Here is a 22,866-nt window from a genome sequence, read left to right as displayed (position 1 = left end):
TGGGAGTTTTTACTCTTCCTCTCTAACACATGAAGGGGAGAGTAGGTTGAGAGAACACATCTTGGGATAAGACCCTATCTTGAGATGTAGAAGAGAGGTTTTACTGGCTCAGCCAAAGTTGTCAAGGGCTGGATTCTGTGGTAGCTAACAGGGCTCTTCACCGATGTAATGTCATTTCTGTGAAAAGGGGTCTAATTACCAGGCTACTCAGGGCAGTGGTGGAGTCACCATCCCTGGAAGTGTTCAAAAAAGTTGTGGATATGGCACTTGAGGACAAAGAGTTGGTGAACGACATGGTGGTGCTGGGATGATGGTTGGACTCGATGATCTTAGAGGTCTTTGCAACGTTTATGATTCTAATTGGAGCTGCAAAAGTTGGAAATCACTCCATTTCTTTGTTAGCTCTGATGAGGTCTGAATTCTTTCCACTTCCCGGGCCATTTATTTCGTTTAGATGTGAAGTTCAAAGCCAAATGGGTGCTATTTAAAGACTATTATTAGATGACAATGTTAACATTATGTATAGGTCAGTTTTACTACTTTTATTAAAGCCAAGAAACATAAAGCAGTAATGTATATTAGTGCAACATTACCAATGGCAGCAATTAAAACAGAAAGCAAAATGAAAACTAGGTGCAAATATGCAGTTTCCTGCTGCAATATTAATTTTGTCACTCTGCAGCTTGTATGTTTGTGGCATTCATTTTTATTGCATCAACAAGAATGTAGTCAGCTTCAGAGACTGAAAAAAGATCACAAAAAGAAAATGCAACATGCTGTTTCTGCAGGGTGGAATAACTCATTTGAACTATAGGGATTAAACTTATTTTTTGACATATTTTTACTGTCATGTTTCACTGGAACATTAAGTATAGGTATGGTCTTTTCATAGAGCTTAGGAAAATACTAATTCAGCAACAAAGGAGTAATAATACTGGCATTTTGGAAACAAAACATGCCAAATTCAGAAACAAATTGTGTCATTTCTCCTGATAATAGAAGATTATGTTGCACCCAAAATCAAAACTGGCTGTGACTAGTTCTAAAAAAAAATACATTTTTTCCTGAGTTTGAATATCCTGTTTCCATCAATTATACTGTAATGTTCCCTTAATTCTTTGTTTTATTTCTACTTCACTCTCCAAAATCCTTCCAGAGTTTACTATTTGGGTTGAAAAAGCATATTTTTAAATTGGGCATAACCAACTTCCATATAAACATTTGGCAGGGAAATCCATGCATGTTCACTTAATTCATTTTTATTGAACCAAGTCCAGATTTTTAGTCAGGAAAAAGTTAGATATTAATCATATCTGAGCAGGATCATTAAATTTTCCTTTACCTACTAGAACAGCAGGGTCATTATAGAACCATGAGAAGTTAGCTCACTTATTAATCTTTACAATTACATAAAAGTGATCATTTTTATAGTACTTAAGAGTAGCTCTAACCCATTACGTGAAGAGTATGTGGGAATATTACAATATAATATAATGTATTATTATAGATGTGACCTGTGACTCATTGGTCTGCTCACTGACACACAACTCTCTGGAAAAGTTATCTGTTTGAGCTTGGATAATCTTTAATTGTTTCATACTCCTCATGCTCATTTATGGGGCATACTAGTAAATAGGGAGCTAGTCACTGAGTTATTAATTACCTCATTATTACTTAATTATCACCATTGCATACTTCATTTTTATGGGGAATTATATCATAAAAGAAGGTATTTTATGCTGCCCACCACAGTTAAGTATGAATGACAGTGATAGCTAATGTAGGATTGAGTTAGTTAAAGAAAATCAGTCAGAAATCCTCACTATAGATTACTATCCAGTTTCTTCTGCCTTTTCCAGCTAACACTTCTCATCCTTGACTTTGAAACCCAACAGTTTAAACTCGGTTCTTGTTTCAGTGGACTAATCCCCTTTCATAAATCATGTTCAAGTGCTGAAATAATTTGCACATCGTTTAAAGAGTATTTACTTTGAAACATTCACCTCAAGCCCTTTTGTATATCCTTTCTCTCTAAAGATTTGTAGTATTTGTTTTGTTCTCTGAGGTATAAAAGACCTGGGTAAACTTTATTCCTGTTGTTTCAAGATTAGTGAAATAAAATGCATATTTATTCAACTGGGACTGAAAGGAGCTTTAGTAAAGACGATCATACATACGGCCCAGGGGAATGTCATAATACAAAATGTCTGTCTTAAAATCTCTTTAGGTTTGTTCAAAACACTATTGAAGGACTTAAGTTTAAAGAAAAAAAAAAGAAAAAGGTTGCAAATCCATATTCCTTCTCTGTTCCAAAGAAGAGAGAGACACCATATATTTTTCTTAACAAAATAAACTCCTGCGTGTGCACTCTAGATGAATTTGATATGGAGAAAAGTAGAAACTGGATAGTCATGATCACTCTAAGTCTTTTCCTACTGAACTGTGGATGCTGACGTAGTCTTTAAGAAAATTACATTTTGGAAAAATGTATAGCTTTTGTTTTGAACACACACTTGTCTCAGAAAAAGCAATCACAAAGAAATCATGAGCATTTTAGGCATTATTGGAATCAAACAGTTATGCCCTTTCCATGCACTGAAAGTGAGGTGGACTCCTATAATGAGGAAAAGGTTTCTACCCTGAATCTACCACTTTTAATCCCAGCTATCCAACATCTTGCACTGCTTTGGTGCAGTCTCTTAACTCCTCACTAAGTAGATCTGTGTTTACATTAGGTAACAAAAATAAAGTTTATCATACAAATGCCATGATTTTTACAGTTTAAGGCAGCACACAATGCAGACAGTTGCATCTGCTTTACCCTCCATCACCTGTGTCATCAATATATCTCCAGTTTTGTACATCACCACGTTTTGCCTCCACAGGGAAGGAAAACAGGCTGACAACAGATAACACCCAAATAGATGGAGGGATTTTCACTGCAACAGGGAATATTTCAGACTGCTGTCTTTGGAGAGAGGTCAGAACTAGAGCAAGTGAGCAAGACTTTATGAGCTTTGTTATTCAGGAAGGAAGAGCCAGCCCAGCCTCCCATCACTCCTGCGAGCTTAAATTTGAATTTCTCATGGTATTTATTGAAACAAGTATACTAATTGGAAGGTTGTAGCCAGAAAAAAATGTTTCTTATCTTGCACTGTATTCTGAGGCTTCACTATAATTTCTAACTAATCTAGACGCAGTCCTCATGATACTTTGGGAGGAATGTGACAGAAATAAGGAGGTTTTTAGGTTATAAAAGTCTAAATTATCCTCAATTAGAGAGATTGTACATCAGATTTTAGACAGGAATCCCTTCTGCCCAGACTCACCTTTTTCCCTGTGGTGAAATCACTTAAATATTTGCACCTTCCAGCTTGGAGAATGCGCTTAATATAAATTGTGACATCCAATCCCCAAATATTTAAAGACCAGCTTAATGGTACTGTCTCCTGGACAGGGCCTACAAATGCTTTTAAAAACAATGTGCTTTGTAGGATCTCCTGTTTGCTCCACCAGCTGCCTGCTGACGTGCAGGACAAGCAGATCCCGCCTCTGAAAGCCAAAGGGTGGAATATCACTCAGGGGTTAAATGCTGTATTGTTTCTCAATTAAGTAAAAGGTTCCAACTAGCTGGCTTTAAATATTGATGCTGAAGAGAACACTATGACATATGAGCAGCTCCCCTCACCACCGAGGATATTTGGCTCCATTTAATTAATTCCATTGGCCATTGTCTTAAGTGCGCCCAGGATTCACCCAAGAGGAATTCACTTGTGTTACTGTTATTGAAAAGTGTAACATGGCATTATCTGCCTCAGACAGACTTTTTGTAGCATTGAATCAATTCCCCAGTTCTTGAAAACAACTACCTCATTTGATTCCTTTCATAATTAATGAAATTCGGTGGTAATGCTCTTGCCCCTCAGCTCAGGCTGGAAAAAATGTTCCAAAACTTCAGTTTTCAAGCTGAAAGCACTCTAATTTTCAGCCTAAATGGACTTGTGGTATAACTGGGTTCTTGTGTCAGCTTTTAGCTTGCTCTTTGTTTTCAGCAGTTCTTTTGTGCCTCAGGTGTACCACCCCAAACAGAGTTACAGACAGGGGTCTTACTCCTTTCCCTGCTTATGTTGTCAGACTCAGTCAGCCAAGATTTGTAGCTGTCTTTTCTATCATAGGCTGCTGTTCTTTTCCTGATTTTTCTCAAATAGCCCTTTCCTGAGTCTACCCATTTCAGTCCCTGCTCCTTGCATGTGGATATTCAAGGCTAGATCTTCCCACAGCCTTGGGAGGCAGAATTCAGTCCCCTGTATGGAAATGAATCACCTGATACAGTCTAGGGTTGTATTTATCTCTTTAGGGTTGTATTTGTTTATCTCTTTCATGGCCAATTTTTTAGAGATAAAAAGCAAACAACCAGGACATGCAGAACCTGCTGTCCTTTAATCTCTTGCAACCAATGCATTCTCTGTGAAAACCAAAGAGCAAACTTGCCTTAAGCCTTTTTATAGCATATAAAATGTGTTCCTACGTGTGATAACAGTTTTTTTAATTAATTTTTAAGGTGTTCAGTTCAAACAGAAAAGTAGCATTATTATAAAACTGAATAACTCTTTCCAAACGGCACACTTAAAATAAAAGAAATGAAAACATTTTAAAATACCCCAGTGCTAATACGTAAACAAACAAACAAAGCAAACAAACCTTGGAGATGAAAAAAGATTATAATGAAATTTGTGAAGACACCTCATCCAGAACATATATTTTTAAAAGCATGCAGGTATGAAGCACTACTGGAGAAAATGTGTCTCTCCATGTAAAGCTTTATAGTTAATATTTGCTGCAATCACATAGTGACAGTACATTTTATAGTCACTTTTGCTGCAGAAGGTTATCCCTCAATCCAAGGAGCCAGAGCCTCAGGGAAGGTGGCCAGATGTAGGCAGGTCAGAACAGGACAGGAGCCAGATGCACACTGGATCATTTGCCATTTAGTAGGCTTTTAGACACAAAAATATAAATCAGGGCAAGTTAACCTTTAGCTTGGTGAGTGTCTATAATGAAAGACTTCATTCAAGGTACAGGAACACATGGTTTGAGCCCATATTGCTTTGTGCTCACCCTTTGTAGGACACACTAGCTGTGTCCTGTTCAGAAAAGACTTTTTCTCTGATCTTCTCTGATCACCTTTTAATGCCTCTTTTGTAAACATGTGTCTCCACTATAACCTGATGCTTCAATGCATCCCACCAGCCTGGTGCTTTTAAAATATTATGTTGAATGGGTCTGATATGTAGACGTGTAATATTACTCTTAAAGGTAAAATGCCTTCTGGGATAAGAGTTAAAGGTCAGAGTAAAGCAGAGACAAATAAACTTGGTGCTTTCTTATCCATAACACCTCTTGGAGAAGTCCCTGGAGTAAGCTGGCTCCTGAGCAGCACCCAGGATTTCTCTTGAGAAGCAGTAGCTGGAAGGACCAGAAAACTGACTAAAAATTGTGTAATGCAGGGGATGATCTCAAGATTGCTCTTTGACTGTCCTATATCTGAGCTGTAGGTACATTCACCTAATCAAAATATTTGCCTCATTGTTATGGTTCCCAAGAAGTTAAAGATTTATATTAATGCAAAAATATGTTTGGAATGCATTTTTATGTGAAAATATATGTGCAGTATCTTTCTTATCTATGTAAAAATATAAATAATTTTCCTATCTTCCTTTCTTCTTACGAAGGTGTTTCAGCTGATGTGTTTGAATGAAAATCAAAAGATAGCACTAAAGATTAATGAATAAATAATGAAAACGTTGTAATACCTGAATTGTTGTACAGTGTTATCTGAAGATCATTCAATATGATAGATCAAGGGTAGCACTGATATTAAAGCATAATTACAAGAAGTGGGATACCTGAGTTACTAATGCAACTTTGTTCTTAATATGAGTTGCACATTAGTCATTTCTGAACTGAAATTTTAAGTCTTGCTTAAAAAGTCTTTTGTTTTGGCATCTGAATTTGGTTTCTCCTGGGGTACTGTAGCACATATGGCCTGTTGAATGAGAAACAGTGTCAGGCAAGGCAGAGCAGTGGTCTCATCTTATCTGATAAACTTTTTAAAAAATCTTTTGTATTTGGTGAAGGTGAAAATGGAAACCATCCATTAGAATTATACTTTCTGTTACAAATAACCCACTAGGAGAATGTTCTTTGAAAACACGTCTCTGATTTGGTGGGTTTTAGTTCAGAGCACTAAGTCTGCAGAATTCACCTTTTCCAAATAACTGTTTATTTCAAATTCATCTGTAGCTGTCCCTGCTCAAGTTACAGATCATTCATAGCAATAAAGCTTTCTAATTCTGTGGCAGAATATTCATAATGGCTTTAAAATACTCAGCTGGATAATGGTCTGCAGGGTCTGGACAGCAAGACTTCAAAAGGCAGAGTCCTCTGATCTCCAGTTTCCTTATTCCCTCTAAGCTTGGAAGGTTTCAACTATCAAGCATAGATTAAGTTTTATTGGTTGATAGTCTAATTGCATTTGTATTATCTTTCCTCTTAATATTATTTTCTTTTCTATGTATTGGATTTCATCCAAATATTACTACTACCATGAAGCAGTTTTCTGAAATGTTTTGCTTTGATGCTTAACTGCTTTACACGTGAGTGCTGCAATAAGGTGCTGGTTCCTGATAATGATTTTCCTTCTGTAAGGAGAAGTTTCCACAATCTCTTGTGCTTTGCTTATATTTGATAGAGCCCTTCAGTTTGAGGCTTTTCATGGACAAGATAAGGTTTGGTTAAACATCTGAACTTTGGAATGTTTATCTGAACTAGATTTGACCCCTAAATTTGTCCATCATTAGTTATTTTGCTTTTCTTTTTCGAGACTAAATTATGCTATTAAATATGTTCTAAAGTAGGTTAAGCCCCTGTGCAGTTTGTCAGCTGGAACATTAATTTTAAAGCTAAAACAGTCTTCTATTGGCTCTTTTTAACATTTAATCTGAATTTTGACCATGGCTGGTCAAACAGAGAGTCAGTGCACCCATGCAAACCCCACATGTAGCTGATTGAAGTGTCTCAGAGTTGTTGTGATGACTGGCCTGATATTATTTCAGGAAAATATCATGATAATTAGTAATTATTTGCCTGCTCAAGCAGCTTGTTCCAGTGCAGCTGTTCTGGAGACTGGATAAAGTACTAAATGTCACTGCATGCCCTGTGGTGTCTCTGGTGGTGTCCCCCTCTGAGCCCCTACACAAGGGCCAGGCAGAGTTGGGGTCCCAGCTGCAGCAAATCCTTGGCAGTGTAGGAATGCTCATTTTTGGGGTCCCAGTTACTCTTGCCTTCAGCTGACCACATCTTTGTGTCCTCTCCAGACTTACATCTTGATGGTACCAACCCAGATCTTGCCCTTGTGTTGCCTTTGTGATGGGAAGGAGCCACCATCAGATTGTAGGGAGAGTGGGTGAGAGCTGCAGCAAGACAGAAGTGTTGTTCCCAAATCATCTTGGCCAAAGATACACTCAGTAACACAAGGAAGAGAGAGTGCAAACTGTAGTTTCCTTCTGCTCTTACACAATTGAACAGCATCTCCTGATTTTTATTAGAAGATGAATTTCTGATGAAGCCAATGCTAAATAATCCCACCCCTTCCTTGAAAACACTGGAATCAGAGCTTTAGGTAAGCAATCAGATTAAAACACAAACAATAACAATGTAATATGTGACTAAATATAGCAGCAGCTCCATTCTGGACTTTCCTTTCCCTCCTGTAATTCCACTGTCTCAGTCCAAGGGGGAGGATGATCCACAGCACATCTCACAAGGCAACTTCTCCTCCTGCAGATTCTATAGGGCAGACCAACAAAAAGCTGTAGCCTGATTTTTGTCTGCTTTGTTGGTTTATGTTTATTTTATGCAGATCCTGAAGCACCTTCAGGAGAAGTTATTCCAGTGTCCTCAGAGTGGGACTCTGACACTACCTGAGCAAAAAGGTGTAACTGCTCAAAAGTTTGAAGATCAGTTGTGTTTTGACAAGTGGAAACAGTTTCTATAGAAAAATAAAATTAGATTGATGGTAGTAAAGGTGACTTTGTCTAAGGTTTTTATTTATGTGAATATAGATGTTGGGCATTCTTACCAGAACTTTCACTTGAGGTAAGAAGTAAAAAGAATTCCGAAATCTGACAACTTACTATTTTTAAAAATGAGCTCATGGATGATCTTTTGTTCAGATACACTTACTCTAATTATATAATTGAGGTAGAGATAATTTGATAAAGTATGGTCAACATATAAACAGAGTGCAGCAAATGGATTTCAGATCTCTGGCTGGATATTTTTTGATTACTTTAAAGATAACGTCTGTGCCTTTCTCCTTCATAAACTACCACATCTACATTCACTGGAAAGTACTAAACTTGGTGTTTAGAAGAGAAAAATATGCTGGCACTTGTGGTTTGAAACAGCAAATACAGAGCTGAATGTCACTACTGTTTCTCATTGGAAATAAACTGTTTTAATATGTTGGTTTCATAACTTACGCACTGTGAATTAATTCTGTCCTTCATTGTATAAGAAACACTAAAAGTTCATAACAGGTCAAAAAATACAGGGTTATGAATATAATTGAAGACTGAGTGCAGTGGAAATATAATTAAATTTTAAAATAATTTACTTTCAAAATTTAGAAGTACAAAATATAATTTATATATTTCAATATAATTTCAATAAAAAGAAAATTCTTTGGTATGATATTCTTTCTAGAGACGTCCCATAAGACTTGGTCCGAATAAGAGGCTTAATAAGGTATCCAAGCACATGTCTAAATTTGAATATATGAAACATTTGTATAACTCTTGACAAGGCTGATATTAATACAGCAGTGCCAAGTCTCCCTTGTTCTCCACAGATAATTTGTCTCCCAAAGTATAAATGGCAGATTTATACATAGGTTTTGAAGGTAAAAATGCCCACATGGCTGGCAGTACCCAGGCCCTCAGAAGGGTTTTCTCTTGGCATAACAATCTATCTGGTGCTCCTGGTAGAAAAAAACCAGTATAATTTTCTTGTCCTTTGTATTTAGTGTAAGTGATGACTATCCATATTATTTGCAAAAGGTTGAAAAGTTGGGGTTTTTTTAGATTAACTCAGGAGGTTAATTTAAAGGCTTGAAAGTTATTGACATATAGTCCACCATAGAAGAAAACAAAGATAGCTCCATATTCTAAAAAAAACCCCAAAAGCCACAAAACCCTGAATGCATTAGTTTTTGCAAAATACATGTTCAGTTCAATCAGGAAATAGTCTTCAGTACCTTGTTCTGTCTTCCTCAACCTCTAATTGCATGGGTTGTTTTGTTTTTTTTTATTTTGTGAAGTCTGCTTAAATAATATTTTAATTTAATGTAATATTTTAATATTCATATGTCAACTTCAAAAGTCCTTAATTCAAATAGTGCAATTTTTTTTGTTTGGTAACATGTTTTATGTGAGTGGGATAAGATTATATGGCTGCAAACACTGAGTCACCCGTGTAGCAGAGGGCAAGCATCACTCATTCCTATGTGTTAGACTATCCAAGTTATTGAGTATTTTCCTGGGAATATTTTTGCAAAGAGGCTGTGTCAAGAGTCCTAATCCCTGACACAAGCTCAGAGAGACCAGTTTCCCCTTCCCAAGTACACTGTACTCTCCCTTCCTAGAGCCTGACTCCTCTGTGTACTGCAGCAGATTTCATCCAAGTCCCACATGTTTTACATTAGATGAACATAAACTGGTCATACTGTATGAATAAAATGAACTCATTGATTTCTGGCATTGTGGGTTTTGTATTCGAGTTAAGTGTGTATAATAGTCTTTCTAATATTGTGACAATACCAAAAAAAGTTGTGGAAAGAAAGGCTTGGCATGTCCTGGGTGATCTAGTCCAGTCCCTCCTGTCACAAGGTACTGTGTTCTGTGTCCTCATACATAAATTTATTAAACTTCATCTTAAATTCTTTTAGTTTTATTTGCCACCATGATTTCTTTAAAAGGGTGTTTTAGAACTTCATATTATGGCCAGTTTATACTCATCTATTCTCGTGCCAACATTGTTCTTCAGTTAAAACAGCTCTTCTCCCTCCCTGCTGTCCTCTTCTCTCCTGCTCCCTTTCCCACCCCCACCAGCAAATTCATAGAGAACAATCAGAGCTCTTCTCGCTCATTTTTGAGCTGGCCAAACATACCAAGCTCTCTCTCTGCTTATGAAAGATCAGCAGCCCCTTCTCCTGGTGCCTCTCGCTGCCACTGCCTGCATCTCTTCTGTCACGAATTTCCGTCTGACACATGAGTGCCCAAGGTTGAACACCCATAGAGAGAATTACTTTGTATTAAATAAAATTAAATATTTTGGATTTGTTGCTCAGGCACTGGAACAGGCTGCCCAGGGCAGTGGTTGAGTCATCATCCCTGCAAATGTTCAGAACGATGTGGCACTTCAGGACATGGGTTAGGGGTGGATTGGCAGAACTGGGGGAACTGCTGGACCTGATGATCTTAGAGGGTTTTTCCAACCTTAATAATTCTGTGATTCTATAATTCCAGTCCTTCTCTAACCATGCATTGGGTAGTAGTAGTTCTAATCTGGTTAATTCAACTTCCAGTCTCAAAGTCACCAAGTTTTTGCCTGATATCCCGAATTCTTGTCACAGCTGATGGTGATTCCCAGCCTTGAGTCACCATGTAATTTTTTGAATGCTTCTACTTTTTCTGCTGAAGTCATTAGTGAAAACACAAAGACCGGTTCCAAGAATATTTCAGGACTTGCCCTGGTAACTTCCCTTCACTAGAGTAGTTTTCCTTTCAACAAAGCTCATTTTAATACCTTATTTAGTCACTTCACAGTTATTGTTTTAATTCTCTACATCTTCTGTAGTTTAACTAATCATTTCCTATTTGGCATCATATCAAATGCACGACTGAAATCCAGACAGATTTGGCCTATTGCATTTTCCTTTTCTAAAAATACCCATTTATTTTATTAAAGAAATATATCCAGTATGATCTTCCTTTATAAATCCAATATATACTTGGAAATACTGCTTTACATTTCTAAATATTTATGGTACAAATACCAATAAGAAAAGCTGTGTGGAGAGTGCCAGTTTTGTTTTACAATGTAAGTGTGTAGTGATATTTAACACACTATTCATTTATTTCCATTTACTATTATAGTGGGACAATTTTTTAAAAATTTTATATGCATAAGAGCATAATGCAAAATATGAATTATACAGTCATTTTATTGAATCTTTACTGCTAATGCACACAAATTTCACAAAGTGTAATGACACTACTGAGCACTTAAGTTGTTAGGCTGTCATATTACAGAAAAATTATTTCTGCTATATAATCACTATTTTCTTTTTCCTATTGTTTATTTCTGAGCTTGCTTCATAAACATCTGTAAATGCAGATACACTTGCTGTGACAAATATCTATTATTGGTCCATAAACTTGAATGACTTCAGGTCCTTTGGTGCCAAACCAAACAAAATCTTCTGAGAATCTCCTGGTTGGTGGTACCTGTTCTTTCACCTGTTGCTGCAGTTCTTGGGTCTATGCTCTGCAGTTATAAAATCTGTAATTTTGAAGCTTATCATAAGCATAATGATTATGGGTAATGTTTGATTCCTGCACTTTTTCCCCTCAATAATTTTTGTAGTGTCTTTAAGAAGACCATGTGCCTGCCTCTCGTTCCACTCTTTTACAAAAAAAAAAAGCAAAAAACCCAAAAATAGTAATTATTGTAACTCAGAGACCTGCCCAGGACTTTCACCAAGGGATAAAATAGGATAACTAGCACAAATCTTTAGCTCAATAAGGTAGATGAAGTGAATTCTTCATCCTTAGTGAGCAGGTTTTATCGACTTCATCTCAGAGCATCACAAAGAAAAGGAAGGAAGCAAGACTTGGTTTTGTCACCCTCAAAGCTTTAGTGCTGGTTGAAAACCTGCCCATTTTTACAGGCAATAGTGCATGCTGCTCCTTCCTTAAAGGACTAACAGCAGTTTCACATCTGCTGCAGGCCAAAAAAATGAGAAGAAATGTTTAATTCTGAGTTCCAATGGTATCCAGTAAAACTTAAAGTCATGAGTCATTCAATATTCTTAAATTACAGTGTCTCCTGGAATGTAGGCATAGTCATACACCTCTGCACGTTAAGATATATTTCTTCAGAAAGATGAGACACTCAGCAATTAAGCATGCTTTTTACTTGAAATTAATGAATTAACTAATTAATTCCTTTCTATTAATATTTTCACACATATGTGGTAACACTGCTGTTAGACTTTCATTCTCCAAAGGCACAGAGACCTAATCCTACCTTCTCTTTTGCCATCCAAACTTTGATTCAGTCTTACAAGGTGTGCTGAGGCTTCTGGATAGGACTGTAGGAAACTATTAGTTTAAGGCGTCAGAGGTGACAATTAAGCAAATGGATCTGTATATATGTGCTTTAAGAAATTTTGATCAGTGTATTCTGCATTTGGAATGGTCAAATTTGTCACTTTTAATATTCTTTGGGAAATAATTATCAAATCTCAGTTTCTGGGTGTTATCGTTGTACTTCAAGTCATCTCCATTTTTAAGAACTTCCCAAAATTGTAAAGTCCTCAAGAGTACTAAAAAAAACAAAATTGCGTGGTCCAAACTAGTGGGTTTTTTTCCTGGACATCAAGCTTAATGGAAGAGAAGGTACAAATGTAAAGCTATTTGAATCTCTTAATGCTTTATCCTCTCCCACTGCTGCTCTTCATTCCCAGTACTGCCCTTTCCATCCAGATAAATTACATACAATAATTTTGGGTGTTATAATAAACAGATAGGCATCGTAATAATGTATTTCAGTTAGGAAGAGGTACTTGAAAGAAATTGGTTTTGCAATACACATGATGTGAGACAATCAATAGTGCTTTAGTCTGACAAGCACTGTCAATATCCATTGTCACAGTTCAGAAAGTCTTTAATGGATAGTTCTTCAAAACCCAATGCTTTCAACACATTGGAAGTGCTCAGATATACTGTACCTGGCAGGAATTAATCATAGGTAGACCCTTGGGATTATGTATAAATATTTTGTAAATTAAGAGTGAAATAAAAGCCCTTGGAAGGAATGTGAGAGCCTGTTATATGAGTTACAAAATCTTGCCAAATAAGTATGGAGCTATTTAGGATATATTAAAGCATTTTGCTCTCTGAATCATTCAGGCTCTTCCCAGAACATCACACCCAGGAAAAACAGTCTGCTAGAAATATATTGTCTAGGTACATGAATAAATTCACAGAAAGTAATCTCATAAGCATTTTGACCCTTGCCCTGAAGAGGTTCGTGTCCTACTCAGTTCTTTTAGTTGTGGCCATGCCAAAACTCTGGAGAAAAGCTGATGTAAACTTACCTTGCAAACATGTCAGCCACTGCTTAATCCTGATTGAACTAAAGTATGTTTACTCTCATTGCATCATATATAAAATTAAGAGCATTGAATGTTGACAAATAATTCTTTGTCTGTGCACCTCAAAACTTTCATTGACTCTGATGGTACCATTTCTGTAGAACTGTCTCATTTGGAGGTATTGCATTAATTCTTGCCTTCCACTTGTTTTCTTGGGTAAAAACTCTTTTACATACTTCATTTTGTTCTTCTATATGATACTTCTGTTATTTATATGTTATTAAGAATACTAAGACTCCATTTCAGTAGGTGTTCAGAAGATTTATATAGGCCAGAAAAAAGACAGTCCAGCTATTTCTTGGTGCATTTTTTTTCAGAGAATTTAACTCATAGTTATCTCCCCCAATTCAGTGAATGTTATTACATTCCGATATTAAGGGCCAAAGATGTGTTCTTTCTTTTAGTCCTAAAAACATGTTTATACTATTTTCTTTTTGTACTCACTTTGAATTCCCTAATGTGATAAGCTGTTTTGCTTTGGTGTATCTTGAGAATTGAGGAAAAGTTCTTGCCACTTTTTCATTTGTGCTTTCATACCTTTCTCATTTGTGGAATAAATAGAGACCTAAGAAAGTGCCAAAAGTCATCAGAAATGCTTTTCGAAACCTAAGGGTTCAACTTATCACCAGCTAAACATGAAAGTCAGAAGATATTCAGGTTACATTTTTGCTGCTGGATAGAAGTGTCCTTGATGCACATGCACTGGCAGGAGAAATTTATAATTATTTTATACTTAAGTCCTTAAGAGTCTTATTTTTACTTCTGTATGGAACTGCCTTCCACTTTTTTATGTTGTTTGACATTTACCAGTTCTTCTTCATGAAGGATACTCCTGGCCTAAACCAGAACCTGAAATTTAAAAGGGAAGGTATTAAAAGAAATATTTATTGTAATTTTTGAGGGATTTTTTATTTTATTTTATTTTTTTTCTCTTGGAAGTAACAGTTGGTCTTTTTTGTATTTCCAAATGTAATAGCAAAGTCATTTTAACGCGGGGATATCGCGAGACGAATGGTTTGGAAAGAGAAGGAATATTTCTAAGTGAGATCCCAACTAGAATATTTCTGTCTAAGCTTGGTTTTGGAACATGCTATCTGAACCCTTGAATTTCTGGGAGTCTTGGAGTTTTTCTCTGGTGACTCACATGTATTTAAGAGAATAAAATGAGAAATTAATCAACTTTAGCTTTGCTGTTGTTTTGAACTATGTGCTGTGTAGCTCAACATAGTACAAACAAAGTTATCCATGACAATAATTATTCCTACCTCTAGATGTAGTTTTAACACCATAATTGCTGTTTCAGGTATAAAACTTCCAGCTAGGTTAATGTGTCTTTCTAAAGAAAGGGACCTTCCCCTGCTGTCCTACCCTTCACATTACGACAGCGTGCACTTCAGTTGGAACATCTTAACTAATATGGTTTAGACTCAGAGTTAAATATGAAGTTCAAGTGGGCATAAAATGCTTCAGAGTTCCACAGAATGGGAAAAGTGACAGGCATCTGAAGTGCTATTTTCACTCCTGCATCATTTGCATCTTTTGAGGAAGCACCACTATAATTCAGGAAAAAGCCAACCTAGGTATGAATCACTATGGACAGAATGACCCTGAACAGCAAAAGGGACCCCAAACTAAATTCACTGTCTCAAAGTACCATTAAGATGCAGAATTAGAAACATCCATTTGTTGTTCTTTTTATAGCACAGCCAAGTGACTCGGAATTTTAGCTTGTCCCTGCCAAGGATTGCTCAATTTTGAACAAAAAGTCCTCCGCTATAATGTTAAAAAAGCACCAACCATCAATTGAATGCTAATCTTTATATTCTATGATACATCACTCCAAGAATGCTACCATTAAAAAATGTGAATTCTAGTTTTCATAAGTGATGGATTAGTGTACCAAGCCATGTATTTTCCAGTAAAGTGTCCTTTTATTTGTCCTGTGTGATTACTAGTTTGTGGAAGTATGTGTGGGGTCATTTTAGTGCTGTGGGAAAATGGAGCACTCTTCTGTTAAAATCAGTAGTGAAATCAGAAGCAAACTATGCTCTGATCATCATAGGCATGTGTTTAAATATTGCTTTCCTTAATTGGCTATGTTCTATTTACTTAAAATGAACAATTTGGCAAGTTTTTCTCCCTTGACAACAGCAAAGCGTAAACCATTTTATAAGTTTGGCTGTTAAAATCAGATTTGTAATGTAAACCACAATATTAAAGGGTTGTTGCTATTGCTTAACCAGTTATTTTAGCTTGCCATTGTTTTATAATTCTGCACCTTTAAATGTTCTGGTTTTGTTTATAACTAATGAAAAATGCCTTGATAAAAACATAGACCGATAATAAAGATCATACTTTTAATTTTGCTCTCTCTCTTTGCTTAGATCCTCTGTGTGGATATCAATGCATTATAGAAGAGATTCATTCTGGAGATAGGGAGCATCTCTGTAACTGCAGCTAAATTATCCAGGGTACTATTTAGATATTCTGTCAAAGCGACAATGGACCACCTCCTGCAAGCTCACCTTGTGGAGAATATTGTATTTTGGTGGATTAATTGATTGATTGATAGATTTGTTAATTGATTTACAAGAGAAGATGGAAAGCTGTTCTTCCCACAGAAATCAGAAGCCACTTCCCTCAGCTGAAGGCTCTTGCCAAGGGAGGCTGTAGATTTCTGCATTAGCCTGCTCAGCATTTGGGGGAAAGCACAGGGTGAGAGAGCTCAGGACACTGAACAAGAGTTATTCAAGGGTGGTGAGTCTCAGGTGATTTGTTAGAAATCTTTAAAAACCTGCTTGTTCAGAGAAAACTTTGGAAAAGGTCTTTCCATGGCATCACTGCAGCTTCTGGAGCATGCCAAGCTTCTCCTCCCTACTAATACAGCCTATTTTGATATCTATCATGGTGCCCTGTAAGCACCTCAGCAGAGAAGAAGTTAAATGTATGCCTTCCAAACTTCCTCCAGGGGAATTTCTGCAACTGGATTCTATGTCTTTTTGACACAGAGCAGGAATAAATTGAGCTCAAAATGTTTCTCAGCTTGGTAAATGCTTAAATATAATAAAATATAATCATTAGGACGGGAATACTTTTCTTTCCATAAATTAATGCATCTTGCACACATTTCATGGCACATAGCCATGCTTTCTCTAACTGCATTAAATATATATATAACTCTTAATCCATCTTGGCAAGAAAATTCAGTCCTTCACTAGTGGTCTAACCATCCATCCTTTCTCATAACAAGTAGTACACAGCTAATAGTGCGTAGCACACTTGGAGTCCAGAGTTTTAGCAGAGAAGTCATCCATGTGAAACTTGTGGGATTCGTGAACATTTCATGAGTAAACTGGTCTCCATCCAAATACTTATAGGCAATAAATAACAGGGCTCCGTGCAGAACCGGCAGAGTGAACTCATCATGTTTATTCACAAAAGTATTAATCAGAGGGGTTGCAATGTCCAACCAGCTCCACTGCTGACCTACCGCATGATTTTGATTTTACTGGGGTGCTTATGGCCACTATTTCCTAAGGATACTTGAGCAAAGTACTATTAGTTCAGAAATATTGTTTCACTCAAGCTTTTTCTTCTGATTTCCTTCAGTTTTCAGGCTGAACTACAGTGCCTCTGACACAAATGACAGAAACCGAGTTAAAAGCAGATTAAAGAAGTTCATCTCCCGAAGACCCTCCTTGAAAACATTGCAAGAAAAGGGACTTATTAAAGGTGTGTTCAGTCTTACGTACTTTTTGGGGGCATAAAAATTAAAAATTCACAAGTGGTCATTTTACTCTCAGATGAATAAGTGCATTGGACAAACACTTCTTAGATATGGGTTTGTTGCTGTATCTCATAAAATTTACACTTCTGAACTATTTAGATAAAAAAATCAATGTATGGTTACATCCATCTCTGTGATACCTGACTGCTGCTTCAATTTTTCTGCTTTGGTGTGCAAACGGCAGAAGCCTCTCCATTTAACACCATGCACAATGCAAATCAACGTGCTGCACAACTCCACTTCTTTTTAAGAAAAAAATACTGAGATAGTTTATATTTTAGAACCCAAAATAGGAACTTCAGATGCTGTGCTGACTAATTTGTTGGAATACTTTCTGCTGTCTTCTCTCATTATTTTTCTAACTCACCAACAAGATCCATTTTTAACAATTTAAAATACATCTCAGCGAATTAGAAGTGCTTTGAATATGTGGGGTTTTTTTCCTATTCCAATTTCTTGCTAAGTTGGTCAGCCATCACTTACACACATCCTTAAAAAATTGTTTCTCTGATAAAAAGTGTTTGTCAGTTTATCCAAGAAGTGTTTTGCTAAGAAGCTGCTAGTTGAAGGCAGCAGCATTCTGACCACTAATATTCCAGTAAAGTCATGTTTTCAAATATTGTCTGGAGCAATGCTTGAAAAATTTATGCACTCCCAAATTATTATGTGTGAAACCCACAACTGCACATGCAAATCGACTAGAAAGAGGCATTTTGCCAGCAGCCCCTGTCAATCTCCAGGGTGAGTTTTCCAGTGGTGTGTCAAAAATGGCAAGGGGTGTTGCTAGTGTGTATTAAACTTGTCTGTCCTGAGCCAAGAGATTGACCCTAGCCAGCATAAGCTAAAGCAACCACAAGAGTTAAACACCAGCTGGGCCCACGTCTGAAGAGAAGAAGATTTGATGAATTAAGTTCTTATGTTTTAGATACATGCAGAGATGCTCAGTGCAGTGTTGTTTACTCTAAGGAAATCTTCATTAAATGAAACCATGACGTGCCTTAATGATGGGCTTCTGCTTCTAACTGCCACAGAAACCTTGAAAAAAAATGTCATTTATGCACCAATACGAGTGTGTGAGGTGTGCACACTCACACACCAAACTTTCAGGATCTGTGCTCACACCTTCGTAGTATCTGATTTCAACACATCAGAATTTTGCCTCCTTGAAGTACTTTGTGAGTTGAGGGTGGGATTTGAATGCATCGTGTTAGTTTGTTTCAGTTATTACAGTAATAGAGGAGTAATTCATAGTCTTTTAATTTCTGGATTTAAGGGCTGGGAGTTTTTTAGTTTAATAAAGTGTGGCTGATGAATCTCCTGTGGTGTTACATAGGGATCAGATGTGATCCCTGCTAACAAATCCAGATTCATTAGCATAACTCAAATCCACCCTCTAACACATTTCTCTTGGAAAGCCAGATGAATTTAGTTTTGGCTACAGTTGCATTAAGCTCTTGATTCATAAACATAGCTTCGTTCTACCTGGGATACTCTTCCAGGGATAACATAGATGTGTGATTTGTGACACAGTAATTCAGAATCAGTACCCAGCACAGTTCCATGGCCAAACTAATGTTGCCATGAAGAAAACATGTTAGTTATCTACCATGAAGTTTCATTAGGATTAGGTTTTGGCCATGCAAATGAGGCAGGATTCGTTAGCACGGCTTAATTCCAATCTACGGTAAGTCTATGTGAAATGCTCATTTGATAAGGTTCCTTCATTGTCTTCACCACAGTTTATCCCTTAATCTGTTAAAATGTTATGAAAATGCAGTTGCAATGCTTATGCAGAGACCACTTTTAAATGTTAATTTTTAGGCTCACATTAGAATATTTTTAAATCGCAAAATGCAACCGCCCAGATTACTAAATGAAAAGCTTGCCGAATTTTGTATTATAAGATGCATCTATTTATTTTTCTAAAGGTGACTTAAATGGTTGCAGAAACCTCTCAGAACTATTTATTTGCTCGTTTCTTAAGGGAAAAAAATGTTAACCAATTTTTACAGGAAAAAATTCCTCCCGCTCTGAGAACATGCCTACGAACTTTTATCCCACAGGGAAATACTTCTGTCAGAATTGTAAATCCCTTAAAATAGGGGCTCGTAATAAAAGTGTGTATAAAGCCTTGCAGGACATCTTGGTACCAAATTCCTGACAAAGAACTGTTCTGTGTGCTGGTGAAGAATTGATATAAATATCTGTGAAGCGTGTGGTGTTAATTACTCCAATGCAGTGGCACTGTAGGTGCCGTGAGAACCTTCACTTTTCATCAAGTGCTATTCATATTTGCCAGGGGCACTATAAAGCTCTCAAATCTATATTGATTTTTTACATTGTATGTCACATTGGAACCAAAACTCCAATAAATTTAACACGTAAATTATAGTCATGAGTAAATACATTTTAAGGTGGTAAGTTCACTTAGACACAGTTCTGTGCTCAGTTAGTCGCTGATGCGTGCGCACTTGGCCAGGAGACTCGACACATTTCTCCACATTAACCAAATTTGGGAATACAGGCTTCAAAATTAAATAGCAGTTTGATCTCCTGGGGTATTTTGTTCTGCCAACACTGTTATCAGGAAATCTAGAAATTACGTGATTGTCATTTAACTCTTAACCAAACTTTGCTGATGTAAAGTGTAGCAAACGCCCATGTAGAAAGTAAAGTAGGGAGTTAACAAATGAGACTAATAATGAGGATAGCAATCAGACAAGGGAGTGTAGCAGACCAATGGGTAAATGATAGTTACATGTTGGTCTGAAAATGAAGATGTGCCGACACTTTACATGACAAAAAGTTATTTTTGTCATTGTTGTCCCATTTGCTTTCTACTTCTATGAGTAAAGGAAGCTGGAAACAGCACGCTGGCTCCATTCATTGCGATGGGCTGGTGACTGGGGCTTTTCATGCTCCAGCAAGAGCTCTAATGAATATCATCAGTCCTCATTTCACCTCACTCATGCTTACACAAAATATCTTTGGTCTAGAAACATTCTGAATAATTTTTGAGTTGATATGTAATGCAGGATCTTTCTATAATGTGTTTGTGTCTCTGTGCACACTTATGTTCAGATATATATATACGTGCACACAACCTAGAAATAGTAAATAAGAGGCATGTTCCCTGTCTGCCATTTTAACAGTGTTATTTTGAGAATAACTGTTCAAATTTATACTCTAGGGCAGAGGTCCTTGGTTCCTCGGGATTGAAATATTCTCAGAATTTACAGAATCTGCACTAATATGCTAGAAAAATAATATATAAATCTTCTCTTTTAAAGCAGCTTTATAGTCTATAATTGAACTTTGATCTTTATGTTTGAGCTTTGTCATGATTTAATATTACCCAAAATGAATTGCCAACCTTCAGCTTGATATTGGCCTGCTAACTTTCTGATTTCTGAAGCTTTCTAGTCCAACAAAGGAAAAAAACTTCTGTGGAACTGTGACTTTAAAGCTATGGTGGTTGTGTTGGTAAAAGACTATCAGAAAATACATTCTTGGTAAACAGTAAAAAGAGGATGAGCAACAACTTAACATAAATGACACTGTGGGAAATGAGGAAAATGAAGCTATGCAGCTGGCAAGAAATTTATTTGCTTTTTATTTTTTTAGGGTGGATCTTTTTTTCCCAAATGCTAGACACTGAAGGAACCTCACTGAATTTATTTCATAAGCTAAGTGAAGGCAAAAACCAAAACAGCATAAAAATTGGAATGGTTACAACTGTTTCAAGATGAAAATAAAAGCCACTCAATTGCTAGTGAAAGGAACTAGCTGTGATTTGGCTTGATAGCCTATAGAACAGGGCTCAGCATATGTTGGTGGTTGTGCAGATCGCAGCACAGAGATCACCAACCATTTCATTTCCAGGCAAGGGAAAATGTCTTCATTGCATCATATGTTTCAGTGGACCTGGGAGTTGTTCAATGTAATGAGCGAAACGCTCATAAGAAGTCCAAAAGAGCAGATTAAGACCTACCTTTGGTGTGTTCTCCAATTCTTGTGGGTTATGAAGGAATTTTGCAAGCGATCTGGTGCCCATCACAACTCAGGGAAAGTTAGGAAATGTTTCCTTTGACTTGCAGGGACAATGGGTCACAAGGGTATTCCTTTCTTTGACAGGGACATTTGGAAATACTTTACCCAAACCCTGTGGACAAATTGATTTGTTCCTTTGACATGATGCTCAGAAATCACAAAATCACAGAAACATGGAATATGCTGAGCTGGAAGAGACCCACAAGGATCTTTGGGTCCAACCGTTAGCCCTACACAGGACCATCCCCAAGAGTCACACCATGTGTCTGAGAGTAAATATCTCGTTTTTGGAGACCTGTTTCGAGAAGTACAGCAGGCACACTCTCTTTGAATTCAAATGAGCTCTTATCCCAAGTAAAACACCATAATTTCTTAAGAGAGACCTGTGTCTATAGCACTATTTTCCCTGTTTCTGAGAACGTGAAACAAATCTGGCAGCTCATATGCCACTTAATAGTAACTGTTCACAAATATAATTTTTTTTAAATTGATGACCACCACGGATCAACGATATATAATAAATCTCCAAGTTAAAAGGACTGGCAAGATTCCCAGTATGCATAAATCAGGGGAGCTCCATTGACAACCTCACCGACTTCAGTCAGCTGAGGACCTGCCCCACTTATTGTAAAAGTGTCATGGCTTTATTTGGAGCCCCAGTCTGGGATCAGTGTCACTTTAATGTCTGACTTAATGTGTCTGACTCTAGAGATTGAGCAGATAGAAGTCACCTTTCAGAATATGGCCCCAAATGCATCACTTCCCCATCCAAAAATTCTCTGTTGTCCTTCCTACTGTCCCATTCCTCTCTCTGTACATTCCTCTCCTATTTTGTCTTTTCATTATCCTTCCATCTTTTCCCTCCCAACATTCAAAGAGATACAAAGAAAACAAACAACTTGGATGTTGATACAGTGTTCTGGTAGTCCAGCAGCTCAAATCCAGATGTAGCAGAGTTAATTCAGTTCCTGAAAGACATGGGATTACATAGATATAATTCATGTTTCTAAAAACTTGGGCATTGTACCATTACATTGCCTCCTCTCATGTCAGAATTTAAGCTTCTCCCTGAGAAATGGGAGTATTAGCCATGTCCTTCCCTGTTTTTTTTTTAATAAAAAACACTGAAGTATGAGTTCCTTCCAAGTGTGGCCACATCTCACCCATGTACATCCAAAACAGTTAAACAATGACATTCTCAGTGAGGATGTGGCTTTAGTGATTTTGTTTTAATTGTTTCTCTTCCAGAAGTATTGTCTCCCATAGTCGAGATTTCTGCAGCTCAGGATTAGTGGCTTTGCTGCAGCCTGCAAGAGCTACTCCCATAAAAAAAAAAAAAAAAAAAAAAAGAAGTAGCTCTGTCAGGCTCAGGGAAAACTTGAAGCTCCCCAGAACGGCCAATTCATTGCAGCTGTAATCATCATTTTATATTATACAACTTGTGAATGTCCATTCCCTACTCTTCTGGTGTCTGGTTTTATATCCATGTGCAAAGCTGTCACACGCCCCACCATCTTCAACCAAATTTTTA

General features: G+C 37.0%; 1 protein-coding gene across 1 annotated transcript in view; it reads left to right on the top strand.

Annotated features, from left to right (window-relative positions):
- The window catches only part of ARHGAP15 (Rho GTPase activating protein 15), a 331,210-nt gene that overhangs the window by 174,476 nt on the left and 133,868 nt on the right, over positions 1-22,866 (top strand). The window contains exon 9 of the mRNA XM_027695955.1: positions 17,108-17,230. Coding sequence (XP_027551756.1) covers positions 17,108-17,230 — 123 coding nt within the window. The remainder of the gene's footprint in view (positions 1-17,107; positions 17,231-22,866) is intronic.

This window comes from Neopelma chrysocephalum, unplaced genomic scaffold, assembly GCF_003984885.1.
Source record: "Neopelma chrysocephalum unplaced genomic scaffold, ASM398488v2 Primary Assembly neopelma1_103b, whole genome shotgun sequence".
Taxonomy (NCBI): domain Eukaryota; kingdom Metazoa; phylum Chordata; class Aves; order Passeriformes; family Pipridae; genus Neopelma; species Neopelma chrysocephalum.
The sequence above is the reverse complement of the archived record's forward strand: the minus strand, read 5'-3'. Positions and strand labels throughout refer to the sequence as shown.